The sequence below is a fragment of the Rhinatrema bivittatum genome, chromosome 1, assembly GCF_901001135.1.
Source record: "Rhinatrema bivittatum chromosome 1, aRhiBiv1.1, whole genome shotgun sequence".
In the NCBI taxonomy this organism is placed as follows: Eukaryota; Metazoa; Chordata; class Amphibia; order Gymnophiona; family Rhinatrematidae; genus Rhinatrema; species Rhinatrema bivittatum.
In genome coordinates this window covers 254177970-254200931 of record NC_042615.1, presented here as the reverse complement: position 1 = coordinate 254200931, position 22962 = coordinate 254177970, and the positions used below count along the sequence as shown (strand labels likewise).

Here is a 22962-nt window from a genome sequence, read left to right as displayed (position 1 = left end):
CTAACAGACAATGTTCAGAATGGATCTGGGGAGGAAATGATGATAATTTGTCCCTTTAGTTTCTGTTTCTCCCATTTCTTTGATTCTGCTGATGCAAACAGGTAATTTCATCTGGCCTGTTGCAGATCTTTCTTCTTTGCTTTATTTTTTTTTTTTTTTTGCAATCACTTAGTAAAATAAAATTAGGGACCAATGTGGTTTTAAATACTACTACTATATATCACTTCTAAAGTGCTGCTAGACATCTACGGTGCTGCACAAATATGCATGAGACAGTCCCTGCTACAGGGAGCTTACAATCAAATCAAGACAAACATACATGACAAACCAGTCTGTGAGAAGTAGATTTATTGTGGAGAAGTACTTAGGATTTAAAAGCAGCTCCAGGCATTTCTCTGACATGACCCCACTGCTGCCTGGGAGCTGGGCTCCACAGTCATTTGCAAAATTTGCAGGCCCATGCTGACCTCACAATGTGAGAACTAGCAAGCCTGAATACATTTAAAATTACTGTAGAACCCAACTCCAAAACAATCGGGCCGATACAGTAAAGTCCGCGGGAGAGCGGGCAAATGCCCGCTCTCCTGTTCACGCAATTCACTATGCAAATAAGGCCCGGCGGTAAAAACAGGCAAAAGTAGGAGCTAGGGACACTAGCACGTCCCTAGCGCCTCCTTTTGGACCGGAGCAGCGGCTGTCAGCGGGTTTGACAGCTGACGCTCAATTTTGCTGGCGTCGGTTCTTGAACCCGCTGAAGGCCACGGGTTCGGAAACCAGATGCCGGCAAAATTGAGCGTCCAGTTTTCGACCCGCGAGCCTGGGCCGACTTCAATTTATTTATTTTTTTTTTTACTTTTGATAACTTTTGGGACCTCCGACTTAATATCGCCATGATATTAAGTCGGAGGGTGCACAGAAAAGCAGTTTTTACTGCTTTTTCTGTGCACTTTCCCGGTGCCCGAAGAAATTAGCGCCTACCTTTGGGTAGGCGCTAATTTCTGAAAGCAAAATGTGCGGCTTGGCTGCACATTTTGTTTTCTGCATCGCGCGGGAATACCTAATAGGGCCATCAACATGCATTTGCATGTTGCGGGCACTATTAGGTTCGGGAGGTTGGACGCGCATTTTCTGCCCCTTACTGAATAAGGGGTAACGCTATCGCATCGAAAACGCACGTCCAATAGAGGGTTAACAGCGAGCCCGAATGGTAGGAGAGAGAAGATGTCAGGGATTAGTGGCAGCAGGGCTGGGTTCAGGGCCGGATTTAAGATCATGGTGCCCATAGCCAGAAGACTAGCAGTGAGTGGGGGGGGGGGGGGGGGGGGGGGGGGGTGTTGCCTTCAGAAATCAATGAGCTGCAAGGCGGGAGTCCCATGTTTTGGGCACCTTCAAATATTTGTGCCCTAGGCACATGCCTATGCAAGAATCCGGCCCTGGTTGCTCCACCGGCCCTGATGCTCCACCGCTTTCCTGCTGCCAGCAGCCAGGGAAAATAGGGTGACCGCCCCTTCCTGAGAGAACGCCGTGGTGGGTGAATGGGGAGTGGCATCCAGGGCAGCTCCCCCAGCCTCTGCAGGGAGGCAGCTGAGAGCTCCTTCCTCTAAATGAAGTCCATGCCAGAAGTGTAGCAAAACGTAGGCGTCCTGTGTAGTAGTTCTGCAGAATGGCAAGGGCGGTAGTGGGGCTGCATCTCAAGGTGAATGGGTAGGGGCTATGAGGGGTTCAGCCTCAGAGCACTTATCTAAGGATGGTTGGTAACTCTTCCCGCCAGTCAAAGTAGCTAATCTTCCTGCCAGCACACAGACACATACATGGGAACATAGTAATGACAGCAGAAAAAGATCTAATACTCATCCTGTCTGCCCAGCAAGCTTCTTTTGGTGGTAACTGTCGCTCCATGCAGGTTACCCCCAAGCCTTATGTTAAGGGTAGTAATATTAAAAATCAAAACCAAGCAGCTGTCAAACCCATAACAAAATTATTGCTAGCTACATTTTTACAGGATGAGTGATGAGCCTTCCTGATAATTCATACAATGCTGCTGCTTGACTGTGCTTTGCTTTTGGACTTGGCCATAGAAGCAGTCTTACACTTTTTCCCTGTCTGCATATCAGTACCCAGGAGTGTAAACGTCAGAGCCCAGTGTTCGTTGTCATCTGAATCTAATTCCCCTCCCCCCACCGTCAAAGCGGTGAGCTATGCTACAGTTGCATCAAAATTATGTTTCAGCTATTTGCTGCCGCTCCATGCTAGTTACCTCCCATACACCCTTTTCTTAATTTTCAATTCTAGCCTTTAGGGATCCATAAATACTATTATTTATCCCATGCCTTTTTGAATTTGTTTATTGTTTTCGTTTTCACCACCTCTTCCGAAAGGGCATGCCAGGCATCCACCAAACTCTCTGTGAAAAAATATCACCTGACATTGGTTCTGAGTTGTTCCCCCTGAAGTTTCACATCATGACCTCTAGTTCTACTGTTGCTTTCCTCTGGAAAAGGTTTGAGGAACATGCATCATTAAAACCATTCAGGTAACTGAATGGTTTTAATCATATCTCCCCTGAACCTCCTCTCTTCCGGGGTATATTCAGATCCTTCAGCCTCTCCTCATAAGTCTTCCAATACAGACCCCATACCATTGTGGTTGCTCTTCTCTGGACTGCCTCATCCTGTTCCATCCTTTTTGAGATATGGGCTCCAGAACTAACACAGAACTCCAGGTGAGGCCTCACCAAAGACCTGTACAAAGGCATTATCATCTCCTTTGTCTTGTAGCCCAACATATTTCTGGCTTTAGCTATCGCCTTGTCACATTGCTTCTCTACCGTCAGATCACCAGACACTATTACCCCAAGATCCCTCTCCCAGTCCGTGCACATTAGTCTTTCACCCCCTATCACACACAGCCCTTTTGGATTACTGCACCCCAGATGCATGACTCTGAACTTCCTGGCACTGAATCCCAGCTGCCAAGTCTTTGACTACTCTTCAAGCTTTCTTAAATCATTTTTCATTCTCTCTACTCCTTCAGGCATGTCCTTTCTGTTGCAGATCATAGTATCATCCACAAATAGACAAACTTTACCTTCTATCACTTCCGCAATGTTGCTCACAAAGATATTGAACAGAACCGGTCCCAAAACCGATCCCTGTGGCACTCCACTTAACATGGCTCTCTCTTCAGAGTAGGTTCCATTTACCATTACATGTGGTCTCCTGTCAACCAGTTTGTAGTCCACGCCATCATCTTGGTGCCAGATTCAAGTTTCTTATTTTATTCATAAGCCTCCTATGCAGGACTCTATCAAAGACTTTGCTGAAATCCAGCAGCTTTTTCTACCCTTGTCAGCCACCACCGACAACCTAATCTTTGTACATTTGTTTGGTTGATCTAATAAAACATATCAGTCTGCAAAGAATTCAGCATGGTGAGAAAGTTTTATGGGCAAGGCATGGAATTTTCATTCTCTGCTGTACAGAACAGAAAATCTCCCCTCTCTCTCAGGACACTAGTATTCATGGCCTGTTGGAGTATTGCTGATTTAAATGTTATTGTTGAATTGGTGGATAATACAAAGCATAGGTTAGAAAAAAAAATGCTTCACATCCTGTTTTGCTGCTGTCCAAAGTGTGCACAATAAAACACTAACATCTATTCAATATGGAAAGTAGCATACAAAAACAATTGAAATAAATCAAAGAACAAGACAAGGATGTTGCTTATTGTTAACACATTTTAAAATCTATATTGATCACCTGCTTAGAGAATGGATACATTTTCACACTGGAATTCCATAAAACTGAAAATGAACTTCAGAAAATCAGTCATAAATATCATCTCAAAATATCTTTAAAGAAAACAAAGACAATGGCACTTAACAAAAAATTATTATAGCTAAGATTTTGAATGTATTAAAAGTGTGTTGTCCACACTTTCAGAATATTACAAGGCAGATTTGATAGGGACATACATAGATCATAAAAACATATACAACAACACAATAGCAAACACTTAAAAAAATGGCATAATCAACTTAACACTAAGAGTGATATAAATACAGCAGCCATAATAGCATGGACAGCTAAGGAAGAGCATTGTCTCATGTTAATTATGCCAGGTTATCAAGGCTAGATGCCTTCCTAAATAAGCATGACTTTGGAGCGTGCTTAAAATTGTTAATGTTATCAAATATTCTAACACTATTGGGTAGGGAATTCCAGAACCAATGTCCTACTATCGAGAAGGCTCTATCTCTTGTTATGTCCAGCCGAGTCAGTTTTACTGTTGGAACCTCCAACAGATATTTCTCCACTGACCTTAAGACCCTAGGGGGTCTGTAAATTCTAAGTACAGCATTTAGCCAGCAGTTTGTATCCTTATGAATCATTTTGTGTATTAAATTAGCAGTGAACTGTGTATTAGATTGTCACTGACACTTACTTTTCAATATATTTATAAATGATCTAGAAAGAAATACGACGAGTGAGGTAATCAAATTTGCAGATGATACAAAATTGTTCAGAGTAGTTAAATCACAAGCAGATTGTGATAAATTGCAGGAAGACCTTGTGAGGCTGGAAAATTGGGCATCTAAATGGCAGATGAAATTTAATGTGGACAAGTGCAAGGTGATGCATATAGGGAAAAATAACCCATGCTATAGTTACACAATGTTAGGTTCCATATTAGGTGCTACTACCCACGAAAGAGATCTAGGCGTCAAAGTGGATAACACATTGAAATCATTGGTTCAGTGTGCTGCGGCAGTCAAAAAAGCAAACAGAATGTTGGGAATTATTAGAAAGTGAATGTTGAATAAAACGGAAAATGTCATAATGCCTCTGTATCGCTCCATGGTGAGACCGCACCTTGAATATTGTGTACAATTCTGGTCGCCACATCTCAAAAAATATATAATTGCGATGGAGAAGGTACAGAGAAGGGCTACCAAAATGATAAAGGGAATGGAACAGCACCCCTATGAGGAAAGACTAAAGAGGTTAGGACTTTTCAGCTTGGAGAAGAGACGGCTGAGGGGGGATATGATAGAGGTGTTTAAAATCATGAGAGGTCTAGAATGGGTAGATGTGAATCGTTTTTTTACTCTTTCGGATAATAGAAAGACTAGGGGGCACTCCATGAAGTTAGCATGTGGCACATTTAAAACAAATTGGAGAAAGTTCTTTTTCACTCAACGCACAATTAAACTCTGGAATTTGTTGCCAGAGGATGTGGTTAGTGCAGTTAGTATAGCTGTGTTTATAAAAGGATTGGATAAGTTCTTGGACGAGAAGTCCATTACCTGCTATTAATTAAGTTGACTTAGATAATAACCACTGCTATTACTAGCAACAGTAACATGGAATAGACTTAGTTTTTGGGTACTTGCCAGGTTCTTATGGCCTGGATTGGCCACTGTTGGAAACAGGATGCTGGGCTTGAAGGACCCTTGGTCTGACCCAGTATGGCATGTTCTTATGTTCTTACTGGGGTAGATCTTAAAAACATACGTGAGCGCGTACTTTTGTTCGCGCCTGGTGCGCGAACAAAAGTACGCTGGATTTTATAAGATACGTGGGGTGCACATTTGTGCAACCTGCTTGCGCCGAGCCCAGTGCGTGCTGAGCCCAGCGCGCGCTGTCTGTTCCCTCTGAGGCCGCTCCGATTTCAGAGCGGCCTCGGAGGGAACTTTCCTTCCACCCCCCCGCACCTTCTCTTCCCTTCCCCTACCTAACCCACCCCCCCCCCGGCCCTATCTAACCCCCCCCACCTTTGTCGGCGCGCGCCAGCCGGCAGCCCTGCTCCGTGTTCTGGTCCCGGGGGCTGGTCCTGAGGCCGCGGCCACGCCCCCGGAACATCCCCGGGCCGAAACCACGCCCGCGTCGCCACCCCTGAAATGCCGCGTCCCTCCGGGCACGCCCCCGACACGCCCCTTTTACAAAGCCCCGGGACTTATGTGCGTCCTGGGGCTCTGCGTGCACCGGCGGCCTATGCAAAATAGGCGCGCCGGCGCATGAGGGCCCTGCACACGTAAATCCGGCCTGATTTACGCGCGCAGGGCATTTAAAATCCGCCCCACTATGTATAAGCTTCACCTTATGATAAACTTGATTGTGAAATATCTTTTTGTTATGATGATGATACAACCAAAAAAATACATTGATTCCAATAAATCTGTGATATCATCCATAGACTATTAAAGGGGAAAACTATTAGGGAAATATAATTTACATTTTATATCATTTCAGCAGCAGTAACAATTTTTTATGGATCCAAAATATGAGTCATACATAATAAAGATATTAGTAGAATCCAGGCAGCAGGAATAACATTTTTAAGATCAGTAAAAAGATATAATAGATAAGATTAGGAATGCAGATATAAGTGTAATTCACTAGTCCAGGCTATTTTTCCATTTGTAGAAATGGGATCACTATGCCTATCTCACTAGGCACAGTGCAGGTTCTTTGGGGGGTTAAGGGAAACAAAATACAGTTTCAAGGTTGTCTTCTCTGATATGTGGCCATTGCTTTGCACACCAAAAATTCTTTCACTTCTTAATAGGAGCAGTAACTGAATGCGCAGACCAAGGATTCTCTCTGGATGTGCTTTGACCATTTCCTTCCTCAGAGATGCAACTTAACTTTACTGAATGAATATGATGAACTTTGAAATAGTAGAAATACAGTATATTTTGTGTATATATATATATATATATATATACAGGTAAATGAATATTTAACCAATAAAGTTAAGGGTTCTATTTAGAACCTCAAAAGACTTTGTATTAAAGCAACTAAAAATGTATTAAAGTCCTAAAAATAATATATCTGCAGTTTAAGTAAAAAAACAAAATAAGAGAGCTCTTTTCTTTTCCTTTCTTTAGAAACTCGCAGTTCTAGTTTATGTTAGACAATAGAAACGTGACGGCAGAAAAAGATCATATGGTCCACCCAGTCTTCCAATCCATCCAATTTATGTAGCCCTTACAATTCCTATCACTCCCTTAGTGATCCGCTGTTAAAGAGATCTGATGTAAAAGTTGATATCTTTATTCTTTAAGATAGTGGTTCTCAACCTTTTTTTCTGTTGGGACACACCTGACATCTGATGTAAAAGTTGATATCTTTATTCTTTAAGATAGTGGTTCTCAACCTTTTTTTCTGTTGGGACACACCTGACAGCTGATGTAAAAGTTGATATCTTTATTCTTTAAGACAGATGGTTCTCACATGCATGACACACTGAATACATGATCATCATGGGGCTAAATGTAAACATATATACTTTATCCACAGGAATCATCCTGACCCCCCAACAATGGGTGCAAAACAGAACATTCCCCATTCAATTTACTATACAAAAAAAGATATTTCTGGTGTCATCTCAGTAAAAGCAACATAAACACTCTCTCCTACCAGGCACAATAGGCCTTCTTATAAAAAAAATGGTAATTTACCACCAATACATGTCCTATTGAGAAAACACAACAAATAATATTGATACAAATACCTACATGCTAGTAAAATACCTCACCTCAATCACACACATAGATTCGGCCTTCACCAAGTACAAAAAGACCACAAATTTCAAATATGGAGACAAAAACTGGAATGAAAACCCAAAAAAGCACCCTGCATTCAGTGCAAAACTGAAGAAATGGAAACAGAAATATAGCACCTAACAGACTCCCAGGATCTGCAATAATGTACACAAACTAATGCTCACAAAGTTACACCTGCATTATGGAACTCGTTCAAATAGTAACAATCTTACCTATGTAAAGGCAACTCTATAAATATTTAACCAGGCCCTAAACACCAATACACCTCCTATTAGCCAAGCTGCTATAGATCCCTACACAGAAACTACAAGCTTGCAGAATACCTGTAACTGGATCAGACAACTAGAACAAAGACAGATACTCACCAAATACAGAATAAAGTGACCATCAATTAATGTTTTTGTTTTTCCATTGTTGCACTGCATACATTCAGTCTGACTTCTTGCTGTTTCCAGTTCAGTTTTTGTCTCCGCATTTCTATTTATACTTTCCTCAAGAAATGTAAAATAATAATTCTAAAACTAGAATATTAAATATAATGTTTTAAAACAACTGATGAACAGAATAACATCCAATCATTAAATACTTACAAAATTATTACAAATTCTTTAAACACCAATAAAATATTTTAAACAGCAAATTCATCATATAATACCCAATAATTAAAAAGGCAGTCAAGCAAGAAAGATAAACTTAAAAGGCTACCTTTACTTACCCTCTCCAGCAACTCTCCTACTCCTTTCCCTTGTAGGCCAATAGCACAAACTAGAAGCAACAATAGCTGTTGAAGCTCTGTCCTCACTCTCCTCTTCCTTAGGACCCATGACTAGTCTGTCTTATACACACATACACACACACACACACACACACACACACACACACACTTTCTGTCTCTCACACATCAGTCATCTTTCTCTCACACACACCAGTCACCTCTCTGACCAATCTCTCTCTCTCACACATACCAGTTACCTCCCTGACTATTCTTTCTTTTTCTCACACTCATACACCAGTCACCTCCCTGACCAATCTCTCTCTCTCACACACATACACACGTCACCTCTCTGACCACTCATACACACACACCAGTCACCTCCCTGACCACTCTCTCACATTCACCACACACGTCACCTCCCTGACCAGTCTCTTGCTCTCACACATTTTCTCTCTCTTAATTACATGCACATTCTCAATCAAACACATTTTCTCACACACTTACACACATGCTGACTCACTCTCTCTGTCTCACTCACTCACTCCCACCCACAGCACACATGGCAGCTACAGCACAAGCTAGCCAGGTATGCGGCTATTAAAGCAGAGTTGTGACAGGCTGGGAATTGCAGCAGGAGTGACATCCCCCAGCCCCCAGGGTAAGAAGGCAGCACTCAGCTGTTTGCCTGTGCTGCAATCATTGCGGCTCAGAGTGGTCAGCTGAGAATGTGGCTGCGGGGATTTCCTGCCCGGCTGCTGTTTGGGAAATCCGTCGATTAACTGCCCCAGGTCTGCCACATTGGGCAGGCTCCAACTGGGGGTATCAGTGCTGAAACAGCAGGGGGAGAGCACTGAGGATGAGAATTGATAGACATTGAAGATCTTCTGTGGACGGACGGAACTTGCTCAGCTTCCTTTCTGTAACCAGCCTGTAATACTTCTCCCTTTCCTTGCTTAACATCCCTCATCTCAAAACTCCAGGTCTGCTTAGAAATTTGTCCTTGGACTAAGTGGACAGATATAGGCTGATACTTAGTAAAGCAATGGTCTGCCAAATGACTCACTACATCCAGCGGAGGAAGAGCATCCATAAGTGAAATTACCCATGACAGTGATTAGATCACTGAAATGTGCGAAGTGCCTTTAATGTCCTCCCTTCCATGCAATTAGCAGGAGGCAAGCACTGATCTTATCTGGGAGGCAGCTTGCCACTTCATTCATCAGAGACCCAGGGCAGTTAATCCACGGATTTCCCAAACAGCAGTGTGGCAGGAAATCTCTGCGGCCACATTCTCATCTGACTGCTCTGCGCTGCAATGATCAAAGCACTGGCAAACAGCTGAGTGCTGCCTTCTTACCACTGCGGGACCAGGTGGGAGCCTTGGGACACAACATTGGCAGCGGCAGCAGCAGCAACATGGCCCTTTCTTCTTCCCGCGTCCCCGGTAAACATCACTTTTTCTTCCGGGCCGCAGGGGCGGGAAGAAGAAAAGGCCATGTTGTTTCTGGCTTCCACAAACACTGCCGCCGTTCCCCTCGGGGCTTGAAAGTGCTGATAGCATGGGCAGGAACGGCAGCAGTGTTTGTCTAAGAATTGTGTGCATCTCGCTGGGGTGAGGAGAGGGAGGGAAGAGCATCGGGAGGCCAGGATGAGCGCGACACACCTGCCGGTGCTTGATGCACACTGGTGTGTCGCAACACACCGGTTGAGAACCACTGCTTTAAAATATCTAACACACAGGCTTCCGTGGGGAAACCACAACTCATGGTTTTCCAGTCTTGTAAGTGAAGATGATCTCTGGAAATTCTTGGTTCTAAAAGATTATTCAGCTTCAAGCAGCTCAACCCTGTTTGTTCTTCAGGGGAACATGCTCTTCAACCCGTGGCTGAACACTCTGGCTCCCACTTCATACTCACATCTGTCTTCTAGACAAAGGAAATCCACAGGTGGTGGAATTTCAGCAGTTTATTTCTGGTTCTTAAGGGGCCAATGCAATAAAGTCACGTAGAAAGCGGGCGCTGAATGGTCAGCGCCTGCTCTCTTAACGCACGCATGGCGCCCCTATTAAAATTAGGGTGTTGCGTTAGCAAGGAGGCAGGCATTAATAGATGACAGGCGTTAATAGATGACAGTAAAATGTGTGTCCGAGATGCACTTTTTTTTTTTGCATCGGGAGCGAATGCCTAATAGCCTCATTCACATGCATTTGCATGTGAAGATCGCTATTACATTCACTCCGTGTTGGACGCGCGTTATATATGCGCTAATCCCCTTATTGCATTAGGGGATTGATTAGCGCCTATTCTACCTGCGTCTGACTGCAGGTTAACAGTGCGCTCGGCTCAGCGCACCGTATTGCATCGGCCCCACAGGTTGCAAGAACTTAGGTCTTTTCTCCAACTCCCCAGCTGCTCAGATAGCAGCTGCACACACACCCATCCCTCTCTGCAGCTCTCTCTCTCTCCAGCTCTCTGTCCTCTCCCTCTGGGGTTTGAACACAGTCATATGCCTCAAATACAAACTCACACCTGATTGGCTGAGAGATCTTGCAGAGTTATCTTATTTGCTTCTGGGACTGGATAAAGCAACAGTTCCACTGGGAATTCATTTTATATCTACTGGATAAAGTCATTGTGGATCCCTTCCAGTCTTTTAGCTCAGCACAATATCACCACACGGAAACTGAAGTGGGAGCCTACATAAGAAAATAACTAAACATCTGTCCTGAGAATGAGAATTCAAATATCATAAAGAATGAGGAAACCCACATGTAGAAAGAATAGAACATTCCCAATGGAAGCTTTTCAATACTGACTTACAGGAAAACGTGATCCAAGAAGACCTAGACGAGGAGGAGGAGGATACTTGTTTTATTTTGCAGAATTTCTTTCTTAAACAGCTTAAATGATACAAGATGTGTAGGAGTTCCTGCTTTATTGCCTCACCGTGCAATAACTCTTAACTCCTTCCCCTCAGGGAGCCATAAAAGTCTGACTCCAGTATTTTCTCTGTTTCCTTAGATATATCTCTTTGCAGATCTTACCTGGTAAAAAGAGAAGTAACCCGTGTAGTCCCCCACTAGCCACGAGATGGCAGACTGGTGATGGAAAAGAATGGGATTTATGTGTCACAAGAAAACATTTCCAGCATTGGGAGGTCAATGGGAGTTCCGGTGGGGTGTGTTATGCTTTAACATGGGGAACTTGCTGGAAAGGGAAGTTCAAAAGGAGGACAAAGGGTGTGAGGGCCGTTTACTTGAGTGACATGGGCCTCTGACCCTAAAGGGGGATGCACAAATCTGGGAGTATAAAATGTGCCTCTCATGAGGCAGAGGAAGGGAACAAGTTCTTTGAGGAAGCTGAGAGGAGTTGGGTGCTTTCACAAGTCCTCAGAGAGACTGGAAGAAGGGAAGTTTGGAGAAGTGAGAAAATGAAAACGTGAAGATTTCAGGGAGTAAGAGAAGTGTTTTGGATGCCTGCAGGACCTGAAAAAAAAGTGCTGTGCCTGTTTGGAGCTTCAGTGCAGTGCAGGGCTGGGGAAACTGTCTCTGTCTAAGAATAGGGGGTGAGATGGCCTGGAGCCAATCTGAACTGTTGCGAGTGACCGGAACTATTGAAGAGAGGCATTGTGTGTTTCTGGGACCCCAAGGGATCTGGGAAGGTGAAGAGAAGATTTGTTTTGAGTGTGGACTGTGATGTTGAGATTTGAACTGTTTATGGCTTTGTTTATGGCTGTACTGGACTGAGAACTGTGAAATTTTATTTTCTGTACTGGTTATTTTTTTAAGTAAACTATTTTTTTTTTGGAGCATAACTTTGGTGTGTACATTGTGCTTTTCAAGGCAATCTTAGCCCAGTTTGGCCTTGCAGGTGAGCCTGCCCCCAAACCACGAAACCCCAGAATAAATTCCCCCATCGCAATTGAGTATGACCAATGGCTCCCTGAGGCTGGGTAAATAGCCCCCCTCATGTGTCAGCTCTGGATTTTCTGCTGCCTAAAACACTGAACGCACATTCATAAGGGGTACAAACTTGTCCACATTTTTATAAAAGGTGATTCATGGGTGTGTATTAAATGTGGGCATGTAGTTGGCGTGCCACTAATGTACCTAACGGCATACTCCAGTTTTACATCCACTAAATGTAGGTGCATATATTTAGCTGTATAGCAACCCAATTTTTTTGACTCAGTGTTTACTTTGTGATGGAAACTCAGTCTGCATTCTGCGAGGGGCTTTCAAATATGCACAATCTTTGCAATTAGGTGCCTTGCAAATGTAACCTGAATTTCAGTTTACCCAGAAGCTATTAAGCATTGTGGCCTCTACAAATGATTTTGTTTTCAAGGCAACCAAAATATGTAAATTAGGCTTAGTACTATATGGGTTCCAAGTGTATTTTTTTTGCAGGGTTTTCTGGTTGGCACCACAGCAGTGCATGTTTTTCTGTACAACAAACTGGTGCCAGCCAGGGGAGGATTCTGGGTAAAGATTGTCCTCGGGGATTTTCCGCCCAGGCCGGCCCATTATGGTCTGCCGAGCACAGCTCTGTCACGGTCGCGCTCGGCAGACCACATGGCCAGAGCGACCGGCCCACCGGGGAATGCCCAATCCCCCGATAGGCCAATCCGCCCCAGGTGCCAGCTACAGGGCCCAGCCAGCATCAATTTTATCTACCGGTAAGTGGGGAAGGAGCACCTGGGGATCATTCCTGCACAGTTTAGAAATTTGAGACCTGTGGATGGGTAAAATAGGTTTGGGAGAGTGTGTTAATTTTCATAGTTTTGATTGCCAGAGGGAACAGGGCTTTTTTTTTGGCAGGGGAAGGGGGATTGGGACAGAATATAAGACTGACAGATTCTATTGTGTGCTGAAATGACAGGAGTCGTGAGGCACCTTATAGACTAATCAATTTATTAAAGCATGAGCTTTTGAGGATAGGTCACTTCATCAGATGCATTCTATGTTGGTTATTGGGGAAAACAACAAACATTTTGTGTTAAAAAAAAAATAAAAGAACAGGGGCGGGGGAAGGGCAGCACAACAATTTTTCAGACAGGGCAGCAAAAATGCTAGCACCGGCCCTGTCCAGTCCTGATTTTACTGCCATGCATGCAGGTACTTATAGTCTTGAGTTTCTTAGGGAATGCAATGGACCCCAGGTAATTTAAGACATTTTGGGGGGGTTCGGGAGGGTGGGGTATTTATTTTAAAGGGTCGGGGTGGGTTTTAGGGATGTTTTAGTGTGCCAGTTTTCCCGCCCTCCCCGATTTACGATTTACACGATATTTACAAAAACAAAACCGCGACGATTTGATTCCCTCCCCCCCACAGCCGAAATCGATCGTTAAGACGATCGATCACACGATACACATCTCTAACGAATACACTGAGAAGACATGTACCCTCTGTCACCTTGAGGAGCAGCGATGTCGAGAAGCCTTAGTAAGGTTTTGGATCCAATTCCTTCAGAAAATGGCCTGCAGCTCGCACTTCTTCTATGAGCTGGAGAAGAGGAGGGGCAAGTAGGATCAGATAACCTCCTGTTGTCTTCCGACAGAGCCTCCTTCAAAGACCCAGAGAGAATCCGGGCAGCTGTCCGGGATTTTTACTTGACCCTATTGTCCCTGGAGTCAGTCGACTCGTATTCCTGCAGAATCTTGTGGGAAGGGCTTCCCACTGTCAGTCAGAACAGCAGAAAGAAGCTATAGATACCCTTGGCTCTAATGAACCTTTCTGAGGCTCTGGACCAGTTGCCTAGCAACAAAACACCAGGCATTGATGGCCTGATGAAGGGGAGTACATCAAGGCTGTCCCTTGTCCGGGCAACTGTATGCCAGGTTTTTGATCTGCTGGGTTCCGATCTCCTGCAGATCCTAGAGGAAGCCTTAGAGACTGGAGAGTTGCCGCTGTTGTGTCGTCGAGCAGTGATAACTCTGCTCCCTAAAAAAGGGGATCCATGCAACTTGTGGAACTGGCGCCCAGACTCACTACTTTGCACGGACTATAAAATCCTGGCCAAAGCACTATCGCTGAGGCTAGGGTCCATGCTGAACCAGGTGATCCACCAAGACCAATCCTACATGGTCCCAGGCCACTCGATCTTTGATAACAACTTTTTAGTCTGGGACCTGATCCACTATTGCTGTGGAAGAACCTGTCAGTAGCCTTACTGTCTCTAGACGAGGATAAAGCCTTTGACAGAGTGGCTCACCGGTATCTCATACAGACTCTGCAGGAGTTTGTGTTCAGCCCTCGATTCATGGGTCTTCTCTGCCTCCTGTATTTGTTCACCGAGTACTTAGTTAAAGTTAACTGGTCCTTAACAGCTCCTCTGGAATTTAGAAGGGGAGTACATCAAGGCTGTCCCTTGTCCGGGCAACTGTATGCGCTGGCCATTGAGCCTTTCCTGTACCTCTTGCACAGGAGGCTTACTGGGCTGACACTGCAGGAACCCGGACTCCAGGTCACATTATCTGCCTATGCTGACGATGTGCTCCTCATGATTGAGGACCCACTTGATCTGGAAAGGTTGAGAGCCTGCCAGCAGGTTTATTCATCGGCATCCTCTACCAAGATCAACTTGGTAAAATGTGTTGGGCTTATGATAGCACTGCAGCGGGTGGACCTTTTCCTGAGAGTATTTGGTAATTTTTCTTGGAGCCGGGAATCCATAAAATACCCGGGGATCCATCTTACCATGCGAGAAACTGCAGCCTCAGTGAATCAGCAGGAGCTCAAAGAGAAGGGGAACGCTCACCTGAGGTCGTGGTCGGGGCTGCTATGACCAGTGTTATACTGTGGAGAGAGTCTTGGTAGCAAATTAGTTGGTGTCCAGCATGCTGTGGCACCAACTGACTGCTCTGAGCCCTCCTGCAGAGTTTCTAGCCCATACCCAGAGGAAGCTGCTGGACTTCTTCTGGGCAGAGAAGAAGCATCGGGTCTCTGCGGGAGTCCTGTCTCTTCCTTTGAAGGAAGGCAGACAGGGGCTACTGTGCCTTCAAAGCCAGGTTGCAGGTCCTGCAGAGATTTCTGTATGAAAACCCCCCTCCCTGTGGCACCCCCAGCCGCCTTTTTCGTTCACCAGGTGAGCGGGTTGCAGTATGACTGGCAGCTCTTTATTTGGTCAGGATGGTATGCTCATCACCTTCCGATTCTGCAACCTTTCTATTGAGATCTTTTTAAGTCTCCATGATGAGGAAGACGACTGTCCCCGAGGGGAACTACCTGAAAGAACCTCTTCTCTAAAGCCCAGCTGTAGGCATAGAGTTGCGGGGGTCCTCTGCAGCATGCAGTCGGCTCATCTCGGTGAGAATCACCAAGGTCGGCCACCTATTAATGGCTGACCGCACTTCATGGGTGCAGCCCACCGAATTGGCACAGCGGGTAAAAATAGATGACCTACCATCCCTAGCTGGGGCTGTTTGCGAGATTAACATCAAGGGTCCCATGAATCTGTCCACCCTATCATGAGGGGTGCCGGAGGTCCTTGCCCATATTCCATCCCCCCCTTCTCCTGTTAATAGGCCCCATCCTCAGAGCCCCTCCCTTGTCAGCTCCCCCTCCCCCATTCCAAAGCCTTAGCAGGCTGCAGAACATTCCACCTGCAACCTTTGAGGAAATACACCGTAAAAAACGATATCAATTGATGGTTCCAGTGTCCACTACTTAGCCTTAGTATCTCTCCCAGACACGGTTTGGCGGGCCATATTAGGAGGTGAGACAGGACCAGAGTGGACAAGCTACTACTGTGAATTGACACCAAAATAAAATACAGGAATATTTCATGGAGAACCATGCACGGGGCAATATGCACAGGAAGGATGCTGGAAGCAATCATACACGCAGACCCCCTGTGCTCTTTCTGCGCAGTCAGAGAGTCAGTGCAGCATATCTTATGGGACTGCCCGAGACTAATACCCTTCCTTGCATTCTTGAGAACTCTCTTCGTAAAATTCTGGTTAGCTTTTTCACCTAATCTCTTCATTTTATTTATTTATTTATTTATTTATTTATTTATTTAAAATCTTTTCTATACCTTTTTCCAAGTAACTGCTGAAGATGTCTCAACTGCCAACTGGAACTTAGCCAAGAGATGCCTGGATACCAACAAGGGCAATCGTTTTTAAAGACGGAATGCGCTTGTGTGGCAACCCATGGGATGTGAGACCACAGAATGATTGGACATTAATCAGTGATTTTTTTGGCCACTGTGACCCGCCTTCAGCAGCCCACAGCAGCACCTTTCTTTAAAAATAGGCCTGGTTAGTTCTGAGGCTCTCATTGGTCCAACACACTTCCTGCAACTTCACAGCTTGGCTGTCCTCAGGAGGGGAGGGGGAGACTTTGAAGAGCAGTGAACATTTATTCTGCATTCACTGTCAGTTCTCTGCAGGTTTTCTTGCTATAGCTCCCTTTTATCTCAGTAAAGAGCTGACATAGTTGATGGATGTTTTCCCTGCATGGAACTTAAAAGCAGCTTGTCAATATTAAATCACTTAAAATCTTTGTGCTGCTCAATCCAGAAACATATACACACTCATGGGGACAAGTACCCTTGTCACACCTAGTTGCAAAGAAATGAGGGAAAAGGAAGAGATCAGCTGGGGTCTTCGGCATTACAGCAGGAGTGAGAATGGGGAGACTTAGAAGGGCCTAACAGTTCTTATCTGCTGTCATATTCTATATTACAGTGTTTCAGATGAGGGGGTCATGCAGATGGTTCAGAGAAGCTGATATTGCAATCTGAAACCTACTACTCCTTTAAAATTTATAGGATGTATTTACAGCACAAACTACTTAAAACTGTACCAACCACTAAGCAAACTGCAGCAACCCATTGATCTGCTGAGGGTTGCTATAGCAACCCATAATTATGAGCCTCATTGAAATCAATGGTTTCCATGGTAACCCCAGCAAATCCAGAGGGACCATCACAAGCTGACAGAAGCTGCCAGTGCCAGGTTTGGCAAAAGAGGACCCTGCTCCCACGTGACCTGTCGCACTCAGGCACTTGCTTCCCAGGTTTAGGCAACTGCCAAAGAATTGTTTTTGGTCATCTCCCACTTGTTTGTATTCCAGGATTTGTTCTATTTTTGTCATTGAAAAATGAAAGGACTACAAATCCCAGAAACTTAGAGGTGAGAGAATCAGGACTTGTTTAAAGTGTCCCTGATAACTTGGAGTTAAGACAATGGTTCTGGTTGTTTTCTAGTTAAAAAAAAAAGGCTGCAAAAGCTAATGTTGCTAAGCTTGCTTCATTTCCACTGACCAGGCCGATCCAGTTCTGCTATCACGCCCATTGCATGCAAGGATTTATAGTCCCCATTTTACCTCGGGAAATCAAACCTACAAATTCCTACATGCAGTATTGTAAAAGCAGGTCTAGATAGGTCTGGCCAGATGAAATAATTTAGGGAAATTTAGGCTCCGTTCCAATTTATTTATATTTATGCTATTAATTAGCTGGACAACAGAACTATTAATTGGTTAACAAGATATCGTTATATTCCCTCAGCTTCTACAATCAGTAGGTTTTTCTTAAAAAGGGGGATTTTCCACAGGAATAAAATGGAAGGGGAAAAACCCTTTATAATTCAGGACTGCTATCAGGAACACTGCTCTGAATCCATATTTCCCCCATAAGCTAAAACAGTCCAGCACAGTTAACAGTGATGGATACAACTGGGCATATGTTCAGCCCTACCTCTCAAATGAGTCTGGTTTATCTTAACATTACTTAATGCTACAGTTATCAAATATGAGGGATTCAGCCCTGATTCTTTTAACATCCCAAGCCATTAAATTCAAGATTTTATAGGAACATCAGGGAGGCTAATGCTCAGCCTGCATCTAGCTGAACAAATTAGCAGTGTAGCCATAAGAGCATGCCATACTGGTCAGACCAAGGGTCCATCAAGCCCAGCATCCTGTTTCCAACAGTGGCCAATCCAGGCCATAAGAACCTGGCAAGTACCCAAAAAACTAAGTCTATTCCATGTTACTGTTGCTAGTAATAGCAGTGGCTATTTTCTAAGTCAACTTAATTAATAGCAGGTAATGGACTTCTCCTCCAAGAACTTATCCAAACCTTTTTTAAACACAGCTATACTAACTGCCCTAACCACATCCTCTGGCAACAAATTCCAGAGTTTAATTGTGCGTTGAGTGAAAAAGAACTTTCTCCAATTTGTTTTAAATGTGCCCCATGCTAACTTCATGGAGTGCCCCCTAGTCCTTCTATTATCTGAAAGAGTAAATAACCGATTCACATCTACCCGTTCTAGACCTCTCATGATTTTAAACACCTCTATCATATCCCCCCTCAGCCGTCTCTTCTCCAAGCTGAAAAGTCCTAACCTCATTAGTCTTTCCTCATAGGGGAGCTGGTCCATCCCCTTTATCATTTTGGTCGCCCTTCTCTGTACCTTCTCCATCGCAACTATATCTTTTTTTTAGATCTGGTGACCAGAATTGTACACAGTATTCAAGGTGCCACAATCCTAGTATCTTATAGTTAGCCGGATAAGTTTATCTGGCTAACTATAGGACAGCCAAATAGCTGTTCTAGATTTATCTGGGTAAGTAAGCCGGATAAGGCTAAATATTGGCACTTATCCAACTAAGTTAGAACACCCCCATCCCGCCCCTCACTTATCTAGCTATTTAGACAGCTAAAGGCTTGCTAAGTGGCAGGTACTAAGTGCAGTCAAACATTCAAACAGCGCCACTTAGCCAGCTAAGTGGCGCTGAATATCAAACTTCTAGTTCCCAAACTGTAAAAAAAAGTAAAAGGTAATCAGAAGATGAAGTCCGGCCTATCTCTGACAGACCAAAGTTACCCAGGAACTGGTCAGTCATAGGTACGTAAGCATCTGGATAAACTAAGCTTGGATTAACCAGATGTGATTTGGAATGCTGAGTGTCACTCAAGGGCTGCGGCGCCTCACTGCAAGCGCATGACCGATTACTGTTATCCTGTTTAATATGATATCCTCTCCTCTTCTCACACCCTCCCCCTCCCTCAGTGTATCCCTTGTGGTCCTAGGAACAAGGGACACTGCTTTGGACCTAGCATTTGCTGCGGAGAAGAACTGGGATGTTACTTTGGAACTTCAGAAACCTCGAGGTGCCAGGAAGAGAATTACCTGCCCTCGCCCTGTGAATCCGGAAGAAAAGCTTGCGGCAACAATGGAGGAAACTGCGCTGCCTCTGGGATCTGCTGCAATAATGGTAATAGCCTTATTGCGATGTGCCATGACACACAGCACTCATGCATGCCGGGATGGAGGAGGAGATAAATATGGAAATTCTTAATTTGCTAGTGGCCAGAAGATGTCATGGGTAGGCAGATGATGTAGTACAGAATGATCTGCTATTTAAAAAAAGAGATGACCAAAGTTAGCTTTGTTTATCCATAATTTTAAGATGTGCCTTTAAAGCTTTGCAGTTCATGGGGGCAATTTTCATGAGTTCCTGCACTGATGCAGAGTCTGCAGTTTCTTGCCCCAGAGTAAACATCCTTTCTCGTTGAAAATTCCGCAGGGAAAAAAGTATCCATGGAGATTTACACCTGTTCTTTCTGTGCATATTGTCTTCCCTGGAACATAAGGTGCAGATTTGGAAATGTAATCCCCCTGATCTATAGATATATATGTATTTATATATAAATATATATATATATATATTTATACATAAATACATATATTTATATACATATATAAATATATATATATATATATGTATTTATATATAAATATATATATATATATATATTTATATATAAATATATATGTATTTACTATTTATATTTATTATTTAGCCATTAACATTGTTCTGTTACCACTTGGTACTATTTCTCTCCTTTACCTCAAACTCTAAGTTCCTACTAAGTTAGCCATGTTATTTATACCCAATTGTTGGATGTAATTGTATATTTGTTTAATTGTTCAATCTGTTTGATGTAATTTTCTGTTCCTTGTTCTGTGAAAACCGAAGTGGTATGCACAAGTGCATGAACTCCGGTATATAAAAGCCTTTAAATAAATAAATAAATCTAAACACGTCTCTAGGACCATCTCATTTTTACCCATCTAAAAGCAGGCACGTTGTTGATTCCCCATGCATACTTTTAACCAGGTAAGAGCAGGGAAATTTTCAGATAGTTCAACTAGGCTTCTGAATATTTCTCTCCATATAACTGGGATTTCCAGTAGCAAAAATTCGGATATCGTATTGCAGCAGTGCTAGCCAGACTGCTCAACATTCTGGCAGATTTTCCTCTTTGGGTCTTAGTCTTAACTCACTTTTCTTTTCTGCACTACTATATGCACCTTCTTTTTTTTATTTAAACTTTATTATTTTCATTAAAGACTTCTTCATGAAATAACAGGAAAATATGTTATACATTTGCAAACAAAATCATATAATATCTGATAATATCATTAATTTGTTAACATATATATAATTGGGGAGAAAAAGAAAAATATATATATTTACTTATATATATATAACCTAGGGATCACCCTTTCAAAAAACCTTATGTTCCCTGGTTACAGATAAATATAAAGAGATAAGAGTTATTATTTATTTTGATGACCATCGTTCTCTGAAATCACAACTTGATTTTTATCTAACAAAAACATTTCTAAGTGTGCTGGGTCAACAAAGGCAAATTTTTTCCCCTGATATGTCACAAGACATAAACATGGAAATTTTGTTTGAATATTGGGGTAAGATTAATACTCGAGTCTTTCAGAAGAGAATAGATCTAACTCTATTGCATGCAGTTGGTGGTCATTTGAGATCTTTGATACACAATGGAGTACATTTTTACAGGGTTCGTTGGTATCTCCATGTAAAATAAGGAGTTGCTTGGGTTGATTTCCTGAATCTGCATTACTATATTTTCAGCTTCCTGAAAGTGTATGCATATTTTCAACAACATTAAAATGATATATTCTACGAGGAGGGGGCATTTTAAAAACTACATGCATACAATTAAGCTTCAAAAGTGTACCTGCATATTTACACCTTCATTTAAAATGGTTTACTGCATATTATTTATATGGCAAATTATTCAAACACATTTTTTGGGGTTTTATTTTTTAATAAGAGGTTGGTTTGTATGGTCTTAGAGGTACAAGCATAACTGTTAAGGTAGAAGCACAACTGAAAGTTTATCCTTATACTTCTATTGGCCAGTTTTTATGAGGCAGAAATATAGGCACAGATGATATGGCTCTTCAAAAGCAGGCTAAAAAAAAAATCTCAGAAAAAGATTCCTCCATAAAGGTTATCATCCTCAGTATGTTGAAAGGACTAAGACCATGGTCTCAGTTCACCCATAGTTGGAAGCCAATCAGTGTGAGTGACTCATGCTCATCAATGTAGCAGTGCCCCACAACAGCAACATGCGCAAGTTTTCCAATCCCACTGCAGTCTTGGGCTCCCCTGTACCATGTGCATAGTGTGATTAAAGTGGATGAAAACTGGGCATGTGAAAAAGGGTTTGCATGCGTGTAGAGAGCACAAGGGGTGTGAAAAAATGAGTGAGGCAGAGAGGCAAAGCCATGAATGACCAAAAAAGGGGGGAGGGGTGTGAGCAGGCATAGTGTGTTTTCCCATGAAGAAGGAAGGTCGAAGCGCGTGGCAGGAGAACTCTTGTGAATATCTGTTAACGTATCGCTTGTTTTTTTTGTGTCCTATTATATTTAGAGAGCTGCATCGTGGACCCAGCGTGTGACCAGGACCCAGCGTTTTCCTAGACCAAGCATATTTTTTCTTTGGAAATGACAAGAAAGAACAGCATATGAAGATGCAAAACTTGTAGACGTACAGCAACAGGAATCCTCTAGGTTGCAATGAAGTTGCAGCTGCGTGTGTTTCAAAGAATATAAATGTACATAGATGTGTATACAAAAAAAAATATTGTTGAGACGAATAAACCTTATAAAAAGCGATTCCCCCTTTCATTTAGCAATTTGATGTGGAAAAGGGAAAGTTTATGACTGGCCTTTGGATTTCGGAAGAAAGCACGATCTTATTATGCTTAGTGTTGTTAGGGCCATGGGGCACGATGTCAGTCATAACATTGTCTAAAACTGTCCTGTCACCCTCAATGGGCTTTTTACCCATCTCTTATGTAAACATTCAACACCACATTCCAGAGCATTAAATCATTGAAGACCAGTGTCAGTGAGGATTCATGGTTTGGATAAACTGGCCAGTATTGATTTTGTTAAGTCCCTCTTTTTTCTTCCCCCAGTAGCTGCTCTGCACAAGAATGCATTGAATAAATGGCTCTTTGTAGAAGAAAACCCCAACATGTAACTGATCAGTGGTCTCTGTGCAGTGTTTAGTTGCTAAAAATAATGAGGCCGATATTCAAAACACATTCAGCACTAGATAGCTGGATAAGTAAGACTGCTATGAAGCAGCTGCTGAATATCCGATTATGTTCAGCGGCCGCTAGATAGCTGGACAAATTGTAGGCGGGCAATGGGTGAATCAGGGTGGCATTACTTAGCTGGATAAGATATTCTGGTAAGTTAGACCTGCTCAATAGCAGATCTAAACTTAGATGAATAAGACTTGTCTGCCTAAATAGCACTTACTATGGTGATATTCAGCAGCATAGACATAGACATGCTGCTGAATATCCCGACTAAGTTAGCCGTATAT

General features: G+C 43.1%; 1 protein-coding gene across 1 annotated transcript in view; it reads left to right on the top strand.

Moving 5' to 3' along the window:
* Positions 1–22195, top strand: part of LOC115080421 (mesotocin-neurophysin MT-like) — a 29918-nt gene extending 7723 nt beyond the window's left edge. Inside the window, exons 2-3 of the mRNA XM_029584566.1 lie at positions 19308–19512; positions 21997–22195. Of these exons, the coding sequence (XP_029440426.1) occupies positions 19308–19512; positions 21997–22046 (255 nt within the window). The 3' untranslated portion in view covers positions 22047–22195. The remainder of the gene's footprint in view (positions 1–19307; positions 19513–21996) is intronic.
* The last annotated feature ends 767 nt before the right edge of the window (positions 22196–22962 follow it).